Below are 19,761 nucleotides of genomic sequence, written 5' to 3' on the forward strand. Positions count from 1 at the left end.
CTTACCTAAATGCTCAGATTTAAACTAGGGAGACAAGGTGAGTGAGGTAATATATTTTTTTTAGTCTAGCTTCTGTTGATGGGGGCAAGCTTTCCAGTTTCCCAGACCTGAAGAGCAGCTCTGTGTAAGCTTGAAAGCTTGTCTCTCTCACCTATAGAAGTTGGTCTAATAAAAGATATTACCTCACCCACCTCATCTCTCTAATATCCTGGGATCAGTACGGCTACACTAACATGCATAAACAATGGGAGATATAAACTAGATGCATCTTGCTTCAACCTAAGCACACTATTCTGTTTTTAAGAGAAACATATACCTACTCTATTTTTATGTTGGCTTTAGAAAGTCAGTGCTGCTACTCTATTACTTTCAGTGTTTGTATTGAATGTGATAAACTACTATTTATAATATATGTTCATTGTCTTCTGTTTCACACACAAACTATAGTAAGGGTCATTATAATGTATAGCTGCACAGCCTTAGAGTAGATGTGGCTATTAGTGCTAGCATCAGCAGCGCTTTTGACCATTTTCTTTGCTGCAGTCCAACAAATAGACCTGGTGTCTTCAGGTGATCTTAAGCTCTCCAGATTTTTTCCTAACATGACCACTTAATGTTCTTTAATTACATGATAACATACTAGTTTTTGCACAGACCCCTGCCTCATTCAGTGAACAGAATGGACAGTGCTTACTGAATCGACATTTTGTTTGCTTTTCATTGTTCATGGACCAGGCCTTATTTTCTGCATGCTATCCAAACCCTGCTCTGAAGACAGAAGTATTAATTTCCTCAAAGACTTTTCTATTGTGCTCATCACTGTAATATCAGAATGATCCACAAATATTAATGTATCTTCATGACACTCCTTTGAGGTGAGGGATGACATTTCATTTTGCAAATGGGGAGATGAGGCACAAAGGTTAATCAAGCATATCACTAACCAAACTGAGACACTTAGAACTTGATTTTTCAGAGTAACTTAGCATTAAATAGAACTTGCTCAAAGCACAGCTCCATTGACTTCAGTTGCAGCTGTGAGCGCTCATCACTTCTGCAAATCATACTGTACAGTCTCAAGTCAGGAACCCAGGAAATAAGGAACACACAATTAGTGACCACCTTTGAAAATTTTGGTTTAAGTCACTTGCCCAGCAAGCCATGGAAACTCTGTGGCAGAGGCAGGGATAGAATCCAGTTCTTCAGGGCAGCATTCAGCTGTCTTCCCCGTGAGACCAATGAAGCAGGTATCCTACAGACAACAGCCTCCTTCACTACACAACCATGATTCATTCCCAGAGCAGGTCCATCCCTTCATTGAATGAGGCAGGGGTCCTGTGGAAAAAACAGTATGTGATCGTGTAATTAAAAACTGTATCATAATGCATACACATGGGATGAATGAATTAAGGTTGCACAGTTCCCATTCACCAGTCAGAATTCTCCATCAGGAAAAACCAGAGAGTTCTCCTTAGAGGAAAAAAAAAAGATTTCTCCGTTAGTAGTGACCATACTTATTGCAATTAATCCTTATATTTCTAGTCTACAGTATTTTATACCAAAGGTTGCAGGTCAGTAGTACACACAACTGGGTCATCTGATCAGCTCCTTTGTCCTACGTGAAAAGATTGAGTAAATATATTCTCTGGAGCTGGTCAGGAAAATTCCAACAAAACATTTTGTCAGAATTTGCCCTTTTGTTGAAATCAAACCATTCCACAGAGATGATTTCCTGCCAGCTTCTCCACCTGATTCCACAGCAGGCTGATGGGGAGCCAAGAGCCAGGGAACCCTGGCTCTGAGGTTTGCAGCTTCTCAGTAGCCTGAGCTTCCAGGGTCTCCATGGCTTTGGGGCAGCCCGTCACACAGTCTGCCTTGGAGTCAGGGCCTTCAGGCCTTCTAGGTTCTGCAGCAGCCTACCACACAGACTACACCAGAGCCAGAGCTCCATTCCCTGGTGTGGATAATTACAGTATTTTGGGGTTGTATTCCAAATCAGAATGAAACCAAATATCAAAATCCTCCGCAAAATGGGATCACTGTTCTCTTCCTATTTCCAGCCGGTGGGCCTTTTCTTGTAAAGTGCCAAGTGACCGTGACACTTACTTATTTCAGTGGGAGTTGAAGGCACTCAGCAGCTTACAGGATCTGACAGTTTATTATGCACACTGTGCTTACATTTATGTGTGTCTGTACATGCACACAAAATATGTAGAGACTAAACTACAATGTAAATACGAGACATAAGCCTAAGCACACTCGGTGCATTCTAGTGATTTCCTTGTAAATATGGGAATGAAATCACGAGTGGCTTGTGCTGTTATTGGCACTCAGATCTGCATATTACAGCCTGTATAGCCATATTCAGTTTTATTTTGTTGTATTTAATCAAAGAATATTAAGATCTTTTCCCCCCTTTAAATTCATATGAAATTATAAGATTTGGAGAGTTATTTATGAAACCTTTAGTGTCCTGTGTTAAATCTTTTTCCTTATAAAGTAGCTTTATTAAAAACTCTCTTCTATTTTCTAGCCTCTACCATTTTCTTTATGCCCTTTGGATTTTAGATCACCCATATTTTGTTGGTGTCCAGTTTCATCCAGAGTTTTCCTCAAGACCAATGAAGCCCTCACCTCCATACCTTGGTCTCTTGCTTGCAGCAACTGGGACACTCAGTGCATACTTGCAACGTGGATGTAAATTGTCTCCAAGGTAACATTATTATTTGCCTGTTTGCCTACAGTTTCAGCAGGGCTATCCTTTATTGATACAATAAATCAGGAAGGGAAGAGGGCTTTTTTATACTGATTTTTATTACATTTATGAGAAAAATCCTGGCTCATGACTGGCTGAAAACAGTCATTTGAAGAGCCATATTTCTGTATTTTTCCTCCTCAGAGACTAACAATAGTAGGATCAGAAACAATAAAGTACTACAGTAATGAAATGCAAATAAGTACATCCTGACTGGCTGCAATCAGTTCCAGGAAAATTATTTCTCACCTCACAGGAGGTGTCTGGCCCTCTAACTTCACATGTGTTAATGGTTATTTTATCTGGAAAAAGGTCTGCTGGCAGCTCATGCAGTTAAGTGAAGTTCTTACCTATCTGTATGTGAATGATCATAACAATAAAACAGTGAATGTCAAGGTTATTTTGTTGCAGCGAGGTAATAATATTGAGCAAGCAGAAAAAGGCCCAAAGCAAAACCCAAGTTTGGGGAGGATTTGAACCTAGGTCAGAATTTTGTGGCTGAGCCAAACCAAGATCTCTGATCCCAACAGCCCCAGACCTGTCTCTGTAACCAAGGTAAAGTTCCTGGGACATTTCTTTTTTTATAGCAATACTTTTCAGCCTGTTAATTAATTCATATTTGTAAATTATTAAATATTTTGGATGTTTTTCTACATTTTCAAATATATTGATTTCAGTTACATCACAGAATACAAAGTGTACAGTGCTCACTTTATATTATTTTTTATTACAAATATTTGCATTGTAAAAATGATAAAAGAAATAGTATTTTTCAATTCACCTCATACAAGTACTGTCATGCAATCTCTTCATCATGAAAGTGCAATTTACAAATCTAGATTTTTTTGTTACATAACTGCACTTAAAAACAAAACAATGTAAAACTGTAGAGCCTACAAGTCCACTCAGTCCTCCTTCTTGTTCAGCCAATCGCTAAGAGAAACAAATTTGTTTACATTTATGGGAGGTAATGCTGCCCGCTTCTTATTTACAGTGTCACCTGAAAGTGAGAACAGGCGTTCGCATGACACTGTTGTAGCTGGCGTCACAAGATATTTACATGCCAGATGCGCTAAGGATCATATACCTCTTCATGCTTCAGCCATCGTTCCAGAGGACATGCTTCCATGCTGTTAATGCTCGTTAAAAAAATAATGCATTAATTAAATTTGTGACTCAACTCCTTGGGGGAGCATTGTATGTCCCCTGCCCTGCTCTGTTTTACCCTCATTCTGCCATGTATTTCGTGTTATAGCAGTCTCGGATGATGACCTAGCACATGTTCGTTTTATAAACACTTTCACTGCAAATTTGACAAAATGCAAAGAAGATACCAATGTGAGATTTCTAAAGATAGCTACAGCACTTGAACCAGGATTTAAGAATCTGAAGTGCCTTTCTGAATCTGAGAGGGATGAAGTGTGGAGCATGCATTTAGAAGAGGAACACTCTGATGTGGAAACTACAGAACACAAACCACCAAAAAAGAAAATCAACCTTCTGCTGGTGGCATTTGATTCAAATGATGAAAATGACATCTGTCAGTCCACACTACTTTGAATTGTTATTGAGCAGAGCCTGTCATCAGCATGGATGCATGTCCTCTGGAATGGTGGTTGAAGCATCAAGGGACATAATCTTTAACGCATCTGGCATGTAAATATCTTGTGACGCCGGCTACAACAGGGCCGTGCAAATGCCTGGTCTCACTTTCAGGTGTCATTGTAAACAAGAGCAGGCAGCATTATCTTCTGCAAATGTAAACAAACCTGTTCGTGTGAGCGATTGGCTAAAGAAGAAGTAGGACAGATTGGACTTGTAGGCTCTAAAGTTTGACATTGTGGAAAATGTAGAAAACATCCAAAATATTTAAATAAATGGTATTCTATTATTGTTAAACAGCACAATTAATCGCAATTCATTTTTTTAAATCGCTCGACAGCCCTACTTATTAACCATTGCTACAAATGTTATAAGAGGCGTGGTCATAACATTATCTATCCCGTTTTCAAATCCAGAGTTTCATTTGATGGCCTCCTGTAGTAGTGCATTACACAGGTTATCTATAAATTGGATTGGGAAGTACAGTGTTATTCGTTCTAAATGAAATGTCCTTTCATTTCTTTAAGTGCCCCTTTGTTCTCAATGCGTAAAAGAGCGTGGTGTATGTCTCTGGCATGGTAAAAGAAAATTTAAAAAATTAAAAATCTACTAATCAGCCATTCCAACTATTGATCATCCTAGTGAGTATTAAGTATACTAGTAAATGAAAGGGTATTTCTGAAAAAGTACAGACTATTAGGGAGATACCAGAGAAAAACAAACAGACAATTCTGAACATAGAAAACAAATGTGATTCTTGACAGTTGCCATCCTATACATATATTTTCTCTCCTTGGTAAAGTAATGAAACAAAGATGAAGTAAAAGAAATCACTAAACATTTAGGGCCAGATCTTAGCTGGTGTAAATTGGAGTATATCCATTGGCTTCAGTGCAGCTATGCCAATTTACAGCAGCTCTGATCCTTAAATCCAAAAAGGACCATGAGCAATAAGCATCATGGGTTTATAAAGAATAAATATTTACAGACAAAATATTTGATTATAAAATTTGTAGATGAAGAGAGAACTTCAGAAGTAAAGAATTTGGTACTGAGTCTTGTGAAATCTTGCTTGAAAAAGTAGTAGAAATTAGCTAATGTCATGTTGGTTGTAAAGCCACTGAAGTACAATAAACTAATTAGAGACAAAAAGCAGCATCATGTAAAGTTGAAAGAAGGTGTCTAATGGGAAACCACAGGAATCATTAGTCCTGGTCTTTTCTAATAACTTCATTAATGAGTCTGGAGCAGGGGGTAACAATAAATTAATGACATTTGCAAACAATACTAATTTAGAAGGAGTTGGAAACACCAGTCAGGGCACAGGAATGATACAAAAGGACTTGAACAGTTTAGAAATATGAGTTGAAAAGAATGAAATGAGATTCCACTTGGGAAAATGCAGAGCAGGGAAGTAACCGTCCTTCTCTACCTAGTTCTGAAGCATTCCATTAAATTCTGAGCACCACATTAATAGAAGAATATTGACAAGTTAGAGGGATTGAGAGAACAGAAAAGTAAAAACTAACCATGTGTAGTTTAGCTAATGACACTTCAGGAAGGGATACAATATCCAAATATCTGAAGGGTGCAAATATGAATGGGCCAGAGACCCCTCCACCCTTCCAAAAAACGACCACTGACTGAGGGGAGGTCTGGTGGGGGGTTGCTGGAGCGTGAGCCTGCCCCACAGAAGGAGCTCCTGTTCCATGGGGCTGGGCCCAGCTCCCCACTCCAGGCATTGTGATTTGGCATGTGGGGTCACAGCACCATTTGGTTTGGGGACCCTCTCAAACAGGGATCCCAGGGCAAGCTGCCGCTTTTACCTCCCTCCTGCTCTGGGGAGGAAGTACTTAATGGTTATCACTAGGAATAATGGAATGAAATTAAGAAAGGGAGAATTGAGGCTGAATATCAGGAAGAACTCTGATGACAAGTTATATCTGGCTCTGCAATAGTCTCCCTAGAAAAGTGGTGGAAGCGCCTTACTTTGCACACTGTAGTAGGCAATACACTAGACAGTGTAAAGTAGGAAACAATCCAGCATTGGCAGGGAAAATAGTAGAACAGGAACTTAAGAACTGCATTACAGGAAGACTGGCCTCTATAAGGGGGAAGTGGCTGGTCTCAGCTGTGCCATAATTAACTATATCCCAGCCTGAGTGGGTGAGGCTAATGGGGCCAGGTGTTAGTTTGATTAATATGTGGGCCTCATAACAAGGCTTGAGAGTGAATATTTAGGAGGCGGAAGCCATGTGAATATTTAAGAGGAGGAAGACATGGCTGGAGTGAGGAGCTGGGCTCAGCCCCATGGAACAGGAGCGCCTTCTGTGGGGGCAGGCTCACTCTCCAAACCCCCCCCCCCCACACACACACACAGTGGTCAGGTCTGTAAGAAGCAGGGAGGTCCCTGGGAGAAACTTCCAGAAACTTCCAGAGTCCCTGTAGTGGGAAACTTGCTAGGAGGAAAAAAGCTACTAGGGAGAAAGCTGTGGAGAGCAGTGCTCAGTTTAAGGTGCAAAGAAGAACTGTGCAGAGCCTGGGAGTAGGGATGAAGAGCAGGGAATGTCAGAGTAACCCAAGAGAAGCAGAAGAACCATTTGTTTGGATGTTTATTTGAATTTTCAGTTGGAATTTTGTAATACCAGAAGGGGACTGAACTGTCTGGAGGGCTGGGCCAAGGAAGCCACAGACCACTGCCTGCAGAACCAGAATGGCAGACACTAGGGGGTGCCAGAGGGGAACTACCCTTGCAATGCCAAGTCCTGGTTTCAGGGGATGCTCTGGTGGTGTTCCCCTCCCCCTGCCAATTATAAACTACTATATCAGTTCAGCCCAATGGTCTGTCTAGTCTAGTACCCTGCCTCTACCAGTGGCCAGCACCAGATGCTTCAAAGGAAGGTGCAAGAGACCCTGAGGTGGACAATTACAGGAAAACCTATAGAGGAAGTTCCTTCCTAATGAGTTAGGGGTAGATTCTCAAAGAGGACATAAGCATTGCAACACTAACTCCTAGGTGTCCTGCTGTCTGCTAGAATTCTCAGCCCTGATTTAGGCACCAAGACTCCCTGTGCATTGAATGGGGAGTGTTACGTGCCTAAGAAAGGGATTCTCTGAAGCCTGCAAGCTCAGTGGGGAGCTGCTTAAACTAGCCAGGAGTGAGATGTAGAGGAAAGGGGTGGGGATTAGGGCCCATATGCATAAAGGGATTTTGATACCTAACTCCTATTGAGCTGTACCTTAGGCACTTGTCTCTGCTTTAGATTCTTAGCCATGAACTTTCTCCTGGAGCTAGGTGTCTAAGCCAAGTCAGCCATTTCTTACAAAAAACAGAGACTCCACCCCCCTTATAGTCAGCACACTCACCCAGGATGTGGGAGAGCCAGGTTCCAGTCCTTGCTCCAATAAACATTTAAGTACTTATGCAAAGTGGAACAGCTTCAACAGAAGCAATTGAATGAGCCCTCCTCCAGAATAGCCCAATGGTTAGGACATTCACCTGGGACATCAGGGAGCTGGATTCAAGTCCTTGCTCCAAATCAGACAGAGTGGGAATTTAAATTGGGGTCTCCTACATCCCAGATAAGCACCCTCACTATTGGGTATTCTAGACATACAGCTGCACACCCCAGCCAGTTTGAAAAATTCCTGACCTGCTTTCTCCCCCCGGCTGCCTTTTGTAGAGGTTAGGTGTGCTCTGAGCATGCCTAATGGATCAGGCCTGGCAGGTGATATAGTCAGGGGAACACCTCCTTTGAGAATCTCTCTGGGGCTTAGATGTCAGCAAGGGCTTCGATCATCTCTTTAGCTGTGAGATGGCATCAGGAGTTAGGCAGCTTTGTAGGTGCTGACTGGTGGAAATGGAGCTTGATAGGGTTAGGTAGCAGTTTTGTGAATGTTACTATACTTAAATGTTGGTAGGCAGGCACCTGAGTCCATTTGTGAATTGAACCTTTAGGTATTGACTTAGCAGTGTACTTAGTGAGTTATTGGTTGACTGAAGTCTGAGGGTTCTAGCCTTTTTAAATGTGTTTTAACCATCTAATGTAACTGGATGTTTTCATTACCCATATAACAGTCTAATGCTTTTTTGAGTCCTAGCTTCTGTAGTAGTATTACTAGGCAATTTGCCTCAAAGGCATCTGAAAACCCGGAAGCAAATCACAACCTTCCCTGCTTCCTTCTTGCTCTGGGAAGGAATCTTGCCTCAAAGGTGTGTCTTTGGGTCACACTGCCTCTTAGGGCTACTCCTGGGGTGGTCTCCTTTGCTCAGGGCTGTGCCGAAAGGCAATGTCTAGCCCTGTGGAAACACTGACATTCGGGCGGCTCTAGGGATTTTGCCGCCCCAAGCACGGCAGGCAGGCTGCCTCCGGCGGCTTGCCTGTGGAGGGTCCGCTGGTCTCGCGGCTTCGGCGTGCCTGCGGGAGGTCCCCTGAAGCCATGGGACCAACGGAGGCAGCCTGCCTGCCGCCCTTGTGGCGCCGGCAGAGCGCCCCTGCGGCTTGCTGCCCCAAGCACGCGCTTGGTGTGCTGGGGCCTGGAGCCGCCCCTGCTGACACTATTGGTATAATTCCTAGTGTCTGAGGAGTTCTGGGCAAAATAAGACACAAAAGGATTGATTTTTTTTCTGCTGTGTAGTGGAGAGAGGGGAACAGCCCATGCCTCCCTGATCTTCTGGTGCCCAGCCCTGGTGTAAGTTAAAAGGGGCAGCTTTAATTTCTGTCATTGACATAAGATCCTTCAGAGACCTCTCACCATTAGAGAACAGGGCACAGTAGAACCTTGTTTTTCCACACACTCCCCACCCCTACCTTCTATTATGCCAAGAGTGGAGATTTCAGCAGTGCCTCCCCCACCAGCTCTTCTGCTGGTGGAGATTCCTGCTACACACGGGGAATTCTCCAGGGGAATCTCCAGCTGGTTTAAATTTAATCTGCACCACAGCAGATTATGTCTTGTTTAGACATGATCTTAACTCCCTGCCCCTGTAGGAGCTGAGATACATCAGTGCGGTGACACGCTGCAGTTTACATTCATGCCCCATCACCACATGAACACATCCGATGATTTCAATAGTAACATGAACAGGAAATCCTCTCCTCTTAGCTGCACCTAGGCACTACATTGACTGATACATGATGGTATGTGAGGGGAAAACAGATGTACAGTAACTAGAATAAACACCCCATGGCTCTAAATGTAGGTGAATTTGGTGCTAATGGAACTCTTGCTTGAGTGCTGGGGGAGGAGGAGGAGGCTGGATCCATCATGAAAAAGTCTGTATAAAAAACCTGCTCCTACATAAGAGTGTTTCTGCTTGCTACCATTTGGGAATATCTGTCCCCCAGCTCTTGCCCCAAGTGATATTTCATTTTATTGTAATTCACTGATATTTTTTAAAGTCACATTTTGCCCTAAATTACCTCCTGTTCAATCAATCCCAAAAGATAATTTGAACCTTAATGTTCACATCTGACAGGCAGGATAAGATGGAGTAGCTAAACATAACAAGCAGGCGTTAGTGTCAAAAGGGCTCTGAGGAAATGTTCTTGGGCAACGCTAATGGCATCATTTTGTTCCAAGAAGTCTTTACTTTTTTAACAAATACTTAAAGCCATAAAAGGCCTGATCCAACTCTCACTGAGTCCATTACAATATTTCCTTTGACTACTGTGGGAGTTAAATTGAGGCCGAAGTGACTGACAGAGTCTTCACCATTATTATTTCCAAGGCCCAAAGGTTCTGTTCTGAGAGCTGGAGTTTGACAAGATATAGAGACACCACCTGCTCTCCTGTTTTCTCTTGGCCATGCCCTCACGCTCTGGATATGCAGGGGAAGGGTAGTGGGTGGCATAGAAGCTGCTACAGTGGCCCTACACAACCCTATCATCCCCCCTTGTGGTGGGAATATGGTGTTGCCACAGCAGCACAAACCAAGTGAAGCAGGAGGTTGGGATCTTGCTCAGTTCAGGACACACAAACTGAAAGAAACCCCATGGAAGGAAATAAATACATAGTTTTTTTCAGTGAGGGATCACTCTCAGTGGACAAAAGTTTCTTAAAGGAAAAACCATGCTTATTTGATTTTCCCACCACTTTCTTAGCACACTTCAATGAGATTTATATACTGTATTTAATATTAGCCACCCTCCAAGCACAAATAGCTATTTAATCTTTATGTGTAATATCTCTGCAGCATTTCAGTGCAATTTGAAAGGAAATACATGCTTGTTCCTAAGAGAGGAGATTACTCTTTGCTGGATAATACAACCCTGAAACTCTGTACAGATTTTTTCCAGTATAATACATTTCATATTATAGTAAATCTTATAAACTTGACGCGGATATTGGTTTGCAACATAAGCAGCTGTTTTTCTGAAGCAAGACAAAAATCCTTAGCTTTTTAAAATTAACAGTATATATGCTGGGTGGAGAAACAAAAGGTAGGGCACGTTTCCTCAAACTAATAAAAGTTCCAATATTTGCAAGTGCTAATAGAAAACTTAACGGCTAATTGTTTAAGTGGTGTTATCATAACATGGCAAAACACTGCAATTAATTACTGTACTTGAAAATGTTCTGTATTATACTGTATTAAACACATAACTGTTTTAATAATACAAAGTTTTTGTTCCATGCTTCCTTGGGCACATTCAGAAAGAGGTAAGTACAATGGCAATGATGCTCTGATGAAACTGTGTGTGTCTGTGTGCATCTGGCATGCTTGATCATATTGTTAGCAACACTTTTCTTCACTATAACTGGTGCATGTTGGTAATGTAATTGTTTCCCACATATTAAAATCCTCAGATTGATCATGTAGTTAGTCCTATATTACTCACTCTTTTAACAAGTTTCAGAGTAGCAGCCGTGTTAGTCTGTATCCACAAAAAGAACAAGAGTCCTTGTGGCACCTTAGAGACTAACAAATTTATTTGAGCATAAGCTTTACACAAAAGAAGTACAGAAAGTTATAGACTTAAGGGCTTAGGGCATATCTGCACTTGCCATTTAAAGTGGAAAAAGTCCCTTATTTGTGCAAAAACCGTGGGAGCGTCTACACTTGCCAATGGCTTTCTGTGGTGAAACTCAGAAGTTTCACTGCAAAAAGAAAACCACCTCCATGAGAGGTGTGCAGCTCTTACTGGTGATGCTTTTGCGGTGATGTGCAAGTGAAGGCACGTTCTTCCTGTTTTAGAGAGCTTTTAGCCACAGTGCCTAGGTGACCATTCCGGCCAGCAGCTCTGCTGCTCTGATGCCAGGTAAACAGACATCCACCCTTCCCCCCTGTAATGCCCTGGGAACTTTGGAGCAATGCTGAGCTACTGGAGCTGATCTGTGTTTGGGGAGAGGAGGCTGTGCAGGGACCCAGGATGCCCCGCAATCACCCTCCCTCTCTTCCCTCAAGATCATTGTCAAAATGGAGAGAGCTGCAGTGTGGGATAGCTGCCCTAGAACGCTGCTCTCATTGGCAGTGGAAGTGCTAATGTAGACACACTCTGACGCCTGAGGAATTAAGCAAGTACACAAACCAGCGCTTTACTTTCACTGATTCCCTATCACTAGTGAAACATACAGCGCAAAAACTCTGCAAGTGTAGACATACCCTTAGTAAATGTGAAAGCAACTGAGGCTTGGTCTACACTTAAAAATATACTGGCCTAGCTATATCTCTCAAGAATATGAAAAAAACACAACCTCAAGTGACAGAGCTCTGCTGACAAAAACCCCAATGTAGATGTGGCTAGGCTGAAAAAAGAATGCTTTTGTCGGCATAGTTAATGTCATTCAGGGAGGCAGTGTCCCTACATCAGCAGAAAAACAGCATATTCTGTGTCTGCACTGGGGGCTATGTTGCCATAGGCTCCTGTCTCCTGCAGGGACATAATGAGTTATGTTGTTGCAGATTTCCTCTAGCAATGAAAGTATGAAATTAAATAAGACAACTTTGCTGTCATATACCCTATCCTACTCTTCTACAATTTTAGTGTTTTAATTAGGTAATATATATAACATGAACAAGACAAGATTAAAGTCAAATCCAGCACCCAAGGCAAACTCCATTGAGCCCCAGCATAATTTAGAGCAGTTTAATGACTTTTCTAAATTACCTGAACTGCAGTATACCATCTCCCTTCCAACTACGCTGCAAGTCAGCTCACCAGCTCAGTAGCTGTCAGAGGGGGCTACCGACTCCCTGGTTTTCACAGCCCCCCTGTGATCGCAGGGAGGTAATACAGCTGGGGAATACACTGGGGGAGAGTGCCAGGGATCCACCTGGAGTGTTATCTTCTGAACAGGTTTAATTTGGGCATGCAGAAGAGCTGTGATTGAGCCCAAGAGCTTGCCAACCCCAATACATATCCTCTGCCATAGGCTGTGCAAGGAGCTGTCCGGCTGAACTCTTCTGAAGAAAATGCAGTCTGTCTGATCAAGACTGCTGTGGCCTGTTTGAAGTTCCTTCAGCTGATCACTGTGCTGCTATACATTCTTCACCATTTCTTTGTTCTGTTCACTGATAAAATAATCACTAGCACACTAGTTACTATCCTGTAAAAAACAATGTATCTTTATAGGAAACAGGAGATGAAGGGGGAAGTTGTTAGGATGTTAGTAGTGCATTGGTAATGATCTTGCTCTGAGGATGTGATTTTGAAATAGCAGAATTTCAATTTAAATATCAATTAAGTTTTTTGGTCAAGTCAAATAAATAAAAGTGGGCCTTTAATTAGAACTGGCTAGAAAATGGAAATTCCTTCACATGAAAAATATGTCCACACTGCGATAAAAGACCCACGACATGGCCATGGCTGGCCTGGGGCAGCTGACTCCAGGTCGCTGGACTTGGGCTGCAAGTGCCCTGAGACCCCACAAGGGGTAGGGGGGTCTGAGAGCCCGGGCTCCACCCCAAGCAATCTGCTCTGCTATTTTTAGTCCCATAGCATGAGCCCTGCAAACCCGAGTCAGTTGACCTGGGCTGTGAGGCTCATTGACCCGGACCTTTTTTGCTGTGTGGACATACCCTTAGCCTCCCCCTATTTTGGGGGCCAGAGCAGCAGAGAGCCCTGGGTGCTCAGTTTCTTCAGCCCCAGAACTAGGAGGAGGCAGGAAGGCTCTTTGCCTCTCTGGTGCTTGGGGTGAAGGCAGGGAGGCCCGAGATCCAGAAAGGCAGATTCAGGGTGCTCAGCCACGGCAGTCCTTTTGGAAGGCTTTTGTCAGTTGGACTTTCTGCCTAAAGGCAGAAGAGCTTTCTAGGAGGCAGCTGGGAAGCCACCATTTTGATATGCCTGACAGAAAATCAGATTTTTCTGGCTATATTGAAATTTCCTCATGGAACATGGTTTTTCTGAAAAGGGCATTTTTTTGTTGGAAAATCCTTCAATGGAAAATTCCCAACCTGCTCTACTTTAAATTTTTCTCAGTGTAAAAACAAATGCCTTCTCTGCTGTAAATTAGACCATTCCTGTTCTAATCTTGTGCTGAGAACTTGCTACTCTCAGTGACATCAGTGGTGGTTGCAGTCACCCAGCACTCTTCAGCATCAAGCTGTTAAGGTTAAGACATAGTGACCAAACAAAAAAATAATATATTGTCAGTATGGAGTACTGGTTCTCATCAGTTACTTAGGACACAATTTAGAAAAGCACTTAAGCAGATGCTTAAGTCCATTCCTATTGAGGAAAACATGTTACAGTGGCATTACAGTCAAGCCTGTGGGAGGCCTTCCTCAAGCAGGAGCTTAGTGTGGGTCATTGGGGTTGGAGGGCTTGAGACAAAACAATTATTTCTTCTACACCACTCACACAATCTATTCTTTCTTGCTAGTGATAGCTACAGTGACCTCAGTGATGACAGTTCTCCAGAAAAAGAGCCTCCTGACTCAGAAACAAGCTGAACCCCCTGCATGAGAGCAGAGAATTGGAGAATCCTACTGAGGTGAACAGGGTCCTTTTGACTTACTGCAAGAGACAAAGTTATCTTGGGTCTCCCTCTCACTCCAAATCCCTCCTGATAGTTTATCTTTTCTCCTTTGCCTGCAGCATTTAATTTCTCTCCCCTTCTTGTTGTTTAACTTCGTAATTGTATTATTAAAATCTGCAGTGTGTTCTGGGTGCAGTTCTGATAGTGTTTGAAAAGCTGTTCTTTATAATTATACTTCTGTAATCTTTCCAAAATTTGTTTTCTTTACTTGTTTGTTACTTTAGCATTCAACTCAAAATGAGTTTGATTCCATTGTATTGACTTGATTTTGTTTTTGCCCCTCTTTGAGCCATTTCTTTGTGCTTTATTTTCTGTTGTCATATTTCTACCAGAGATGGACACTGGGCCTTAGGACAGTGAAGACACTTCATGATAAATCTTGGGGGTCAGCCAGTGTAGGGATGTGAATTTAGCAAGCTAATATTTTTAAATTGGAGCTTTGTTTGCTAATATACTCTTGCTAAAGTCCTGTTACTTCTAGTTGTTTGCTTCTTTAACAATAACCGTAATGGTCTCCACAGCTATCTGAATGTGTATTTCCCTTGAGGCATCTGACCTTGTCTAAGTCATGGACTAATCCGCAATCTTACTTTAACCATTGAGACTTAACCTACACAAGGCCTTCAAGATCATGGCCAGTGTGATAATCTCATTCATCCCTTCATTCTGAACCATAATACGGTGTTCTTGAATACCGTTGTATGCAGTTCGTTTTAGGTTTCCATTTCCCCAATTTGATCCTCTCCATTTGCATGGCGTAACTGCTGACTGCTTTCCCACATTGGTGATTAAGGCTGAATATAAATAAGGTAGACTGAGGCTCAGGAGATGTGAGTTCTGCTCTTAGCTCAACCACATATTTCTTCTACAACCTTGAGCAAGTCACTTTGGGTGGGATTCACAAGGTAGAATTAGGTGCTGAAGTCCAATATTTAGACACCACTGCAATCCACAAAGCCCTTGCTTAGCTGCTGTCTAACCTTGTAGGTACCTAAAGTCCCTCATGCTTAAGTTTCCAACCATGAAAGTCCCCCAGGTGCCTAAATTTCAGCAACTGAATATGTCCAGAGTAGTGTAAGTCCTGATACTGCTTGGCACCTAACTCACACTTAAGCCCCAGAAAAAATAATGAACTAATTAATTAATTAATGGATAGTGTGCTTGGAGCACAGATAAACACACCCAAAACAGGAGAAGGTGGTAGAGTGCCCCCCTCCCTTACAACTTTTAGTCCAGTAGTTAAAGCACTTACACAGGTTCAATTCCCACTTCTGCCTAAGGTGGAGAAAGGCTTTGAACTCACGTCGCCTACCTCCCAGAGGGCTGCCTTAGCCAATGGACTATGGCATATGCCTGGGTACTGTTTCTCCATCTCTCCTGTTGAAACTGTTCCACTGTGTTTAAATAATTACATAGTCATTGGCATAGGCAGACTGAAACCTGGGTCTTCCACCTCCCAAGTGGGGCGGCCTATATAATCACTGGGCTATGGTCATTCTTACTCTGTCTTTGGCCCAGTGGATATTTAAATATTTATACACAGTGGAACAGCATCACTGGGAGAGATTGAGAGAGTCCTGATCCAAAATGTCCTAGTGCTCAGTAGCTAGGGCTCTCTCCTGGGAGGTAGAAGATCCATGTTCAAATCCTTTTGCCATATTAGGCAGGAGAGGAAGGATTGAACCTGGTTTTCCCCTATGCTGGGCGTGTGCTCTAACCAGTGGGATAAAACCTGTTCCTTGTGGCTAGCTTAGACAACTCCCTGCTCAGTGCGATGGTTTTGTTAATTCCATTCTTAGGTGCCAGTGCCCACCATGCGTTGTATAGGGAGCTCGGGCACCTAATTCAGGGCTGCGAATTCCACACGGTGGCAGGTGCCTAAGCCCCCTTGTGAATCCCACCCTTCATCTTGCCATACCTCAGTTCCCCGTCTGTAAAATAGGGATAATGATACTTCCCTACCTCACATGGCTGGGGAGGATTAATCTATATGAGAATCTCAAATACGATGGTGATGAGCAGCTTAAAAAAGTCAATAAAGAAATAAAACACTTCTCACCCTGCTTTCTGCCTGGGCTGCAAGAGCAACGCTGTGCCACTGTGTGTGTCTATAACTGACACCAAATTTATGAGATCCAGTTTAGCTTTGACTATGGGTTTCCCAACAGAGTGCATGATGGCAAATCCTAACATGCCATTAATCTAGTTACAGAATTGTGACTCTTCAGTTGCGAATTGCTTGCATAAATGTATTTCTGTGGTGCTTTAAGTTACGTTGCCAGCAGTTTCAGATTGAAGAATCCACATTTTTATTTTGATTTCTCACCAGCAGGCACTAATTACATTCTGTAGAATTACACTAGATGAGCAAATAGCACGCAGTTTTACTTATAGGCATAATCAAATTACAAAAGTGATCATCGCCTCAGTTACCTTCATTACAATATTAAGATTTTAAGAGGGGCATGATTTCCCCTAATCAGGGACGGATGCACATGTAGACTATATACCTCTACCCCGTTATAACACCACCTGATGTAACACAAATTCGGATATAACGCGGTAAAGCAGTGCTTCGGGGAGGGGCGGGGCTGCGCACTCTAGTGGATCAAATCAAGTTTGATATAACGCGGTTTCACCTATAACACGGTAAGATTTTTTTTGGCTCCCGAGGACAGCATTATATTGAGGTAGAGGTGTAATTGCTTTGGTTCATTAGCACTCTGTTAAATCTAGGTAAACTTGCAGTATCTACTGTAAAATTATTGTTATGTCCATCATCAGTTCCACTGGGTACATGGACATTAAGGGATATGCCAACCATAAAAATGCTAAATGGATATGCAGAGAAGGCTTGTACACACACTAATTCTTGCTTCTTTTTTTTTTTTTTAGAAAATCGAAAGGAAGGAAATTCACATTAATTGGTTGCACCATTTTTGTACAGTCTTATTTTTCCATATATGATATATAAATAGCATATGATATAGACATTAAAGCTATTACAGAGACTTAACTTCCTCCCAAAAGCATTTGCCTCCCTGCTATGGATGTGAGTTGTTTTCCAGTTGTCATTTTCCAGATGATATTTTCATTGCCCTATACGAAAGTAGTTCTCCAGATAAGTGCTGTTTGTTTAAAAATGAGACAAAGGACCATCAAATCTTAGCTGTCAGTCACAATAATTGGTCTTGTCCTATGATTTTTGAATGATCTCAGGTGAATCTGCCGTAGTTCTTTATCTGTAGCAATCTTGATTTGCACAAAGATTTGGGGTTGTTTTTTAAATAAAATGAAACAGGAAAAAATGCTTTTGTCTTAGAATAGTAAAATGTATTTTTGTGTGTGTGCTGTCTGTGTGCTCAAAGGTGGGAATGAACTAAAAAACAAAATTGATCTTATTTGTGAGCAGTGGAGAATCATTTCAGTGTTAAGATTATTGAATAAATGTTTACCCCTTTGCTGTTAACATAAACAAGGCATTATGTTGGTCTATTGTAGTCTTCACAGAGTTTAATAACTGATGCTGAATATGCATGCCTTTTCATTTTGCCTCTGCAAATGCAGTGTCACCATACAGCTGCTAAAATCTGTCTGCTTCTTGCTTTTACCCGAACAGTAATATTTTTGAAAAGCTGATAATACTGAACATAATGCTAGTCTACTAAATTCTAAATGGGATAGTAGAAGGTTTGAATTTATTATATGCCTAAGAGAATTTAAACACATGGATACACAATAAAAATAATCTAGTCAGCTGTAAACAAAACATTAATGCAGAGAATTTAAGAGGGGCAGATCCTGGGATTGCACATAGCATATGTCAGGAAATGGGTACAAAGATGGATTTAAAACTCTTCTTCACACTCCTCTGATTCAGGGGCCACTCTATACAGAGCTGGTCCCCTTGTGCCCCATTAGAGCAGCCTATGGGCTATTCTAATTTATGACAGATGCAAACACCCAGAGCTACTGAAACTACAGCCAATAACCAGCGTTTCCTACGGGTGTCTTGGCCACACCCTTCCTTGCCTACTATCTGAGCAGCACAAGGGCAACGGATGATCCCCTAGTGAGTCCGCCAGGGGCCAGTTAGGATGTCTCTAGGACCAGATTCCACCAGTTGTGTGACCATCCAAGGATCTGGCCCATAGTGTGGATCAGCACCCTAAAGCTAGCATAGCCCAAATGTCTGAAATGAGGTCCTCAAGCTTCACATTTTAATTTTATAAATTAAAAGGTTATTTTTTACCCAGGCACACTGGCAAGTGGCATCTTGTGCCTGGACAGTCATCTAAAAAAAGTGATTTGCCTCTTAAATAACTTCGTAATATTTAATTTGTAAGTATGAAATTTTTAAAAATTGCTTTAGAAAACCCCAGTTTCTGCAGTCAAGCCATCTGTTCATTAAGAGAAACCCTGATGATAAAATAAGCTCCTAATATGTCATTGTTTTGGGGTGGTTTGTAGATGTGTGCCTTGGAAATAACAGATATTGTCGGAGTTGATATTACTATATATCTCTGATCTAGAACATGTTGGACTTCTAAGAATGTCTATAACTTTAAAATGTATTTTCAAATACATTAAATTATGTTATATGAAAATGTTTATACAGTGTGTTGTATTATGTCCAGAATATAGCATATGTTGTTTGTGTCCCATGAAAGCATTGAGATAGGCAATATGTACAGTCTACCTAAATGCAATATTGTCTATCAATGCAGCCATCTCCTGTTAATCTATAAATGTATTCCTAATTCATAAAAAAATTAATGACTTACGACAGTATCCCGGGAGCTAGTTTCCCCACTCAAAAAATTGGGAGAATACCTAAGGCACAGAGAAGTTGTGATTTGTTTTTTTTTAAAAAAAACAACATTGAGGAAGCTAGTGACAGAGCTGAGAATAGCAGCTTGATCACTCAGCTCCCTTACACTCCTCTCCCCCTACAGACTGTGTTGGGGAGCTGCCCCCAGGACATTGGATCCTGGAGGCCTGCTCCACCATATCCATGAGGAACCCCTCCTTTGTCACCAGCAGCAGCAGCAGGAGGACACGTCCAAGGGTGACTTTTAAAGGACCCTACTCCCTGGGAAAGGGCCAGAGAGCAGGGAGGTGTGCTTCATGGTGTCCGGCAGCAGCCTCTTCCAATTTAACTGGCCCGCTGATGTCATTCTTTCACACAGAACAAGCCTGAAACCAGGGTCCCATGTGCTGGATCCACTCCTCAGGAGCTGCTCCAGGGACTGATAAACCTCCTCACCCCACACACTGCCTCACTTCACTTGCTTTCCACACATCAGCGCTGCAAGGTTTGAGGCAGGTCTGCACACCCCATCCTCATCACAGAGGCCCTGTCCTTCCTTGTTCACTTCAGGATTCCAGGTTCCAACATCATTAACTAAAATAACTGCCATCTG

The 19,761-nt window shown here is 42.1% G+C and overlaps 1 protein-coding gene across 9 annotated transcripts in view; it reads left to right on the top strand.

Moving 5' to 3' along the window:
* The window catches only part of CTPS2 (CTP synthase 2), a 158,064-nt gene extending 139,115 nt beyond the window's left edge, over window positions 1-18,949 (top strand). For 7 of the 9 annotated variants that reach the window (XM_045022516.1, XM_045022306.1, XM_045022006.1 and 4 more), the window contains 4 exons: window positions 2,569-2,713; window positions 11,015-11,020; window positions 14,183-14,293; window positions 17,234-18,949. In XM_045022516.1, coding sequence (XP_044878451.1) covers window positions 2,569-2,713; window positions 11,015-11,020; window positions 14,183-14,252 — 221 coding nt within the window. In that variant the 3' untranslated portion in view covers window positions 14,253-14,293; window positions 17,234-18,949. Of the gene's footprint in view, window positions 1-2,533; window positions 2,714-11,014; window positions 11,021-14,182; window positions 14,294-17,233 lie in introns of those variants that run through there. The other 2 variants (XM_045022073.1, XM_045022525.1) reach the window with 2 other exon arrangements.
* The last annotated feature ends 812 nt before the right edge of the window (window positions 18,950-19,761 follow it).

The sequence above is a fragment of the Mauremys mutica genome, chromosome 1 (genome assembly GCF_020497125.1).
Source record: "Mauremys mutica isolate MM-2020 ecotype Southern chromosome 1, ASM2049712v1, whole genome shotgun sequence".
NCBI lineage: Eukaryota > Metazoa > Chordata > Testudines > Geoemydidae > Mauremys > Mauremys mutica.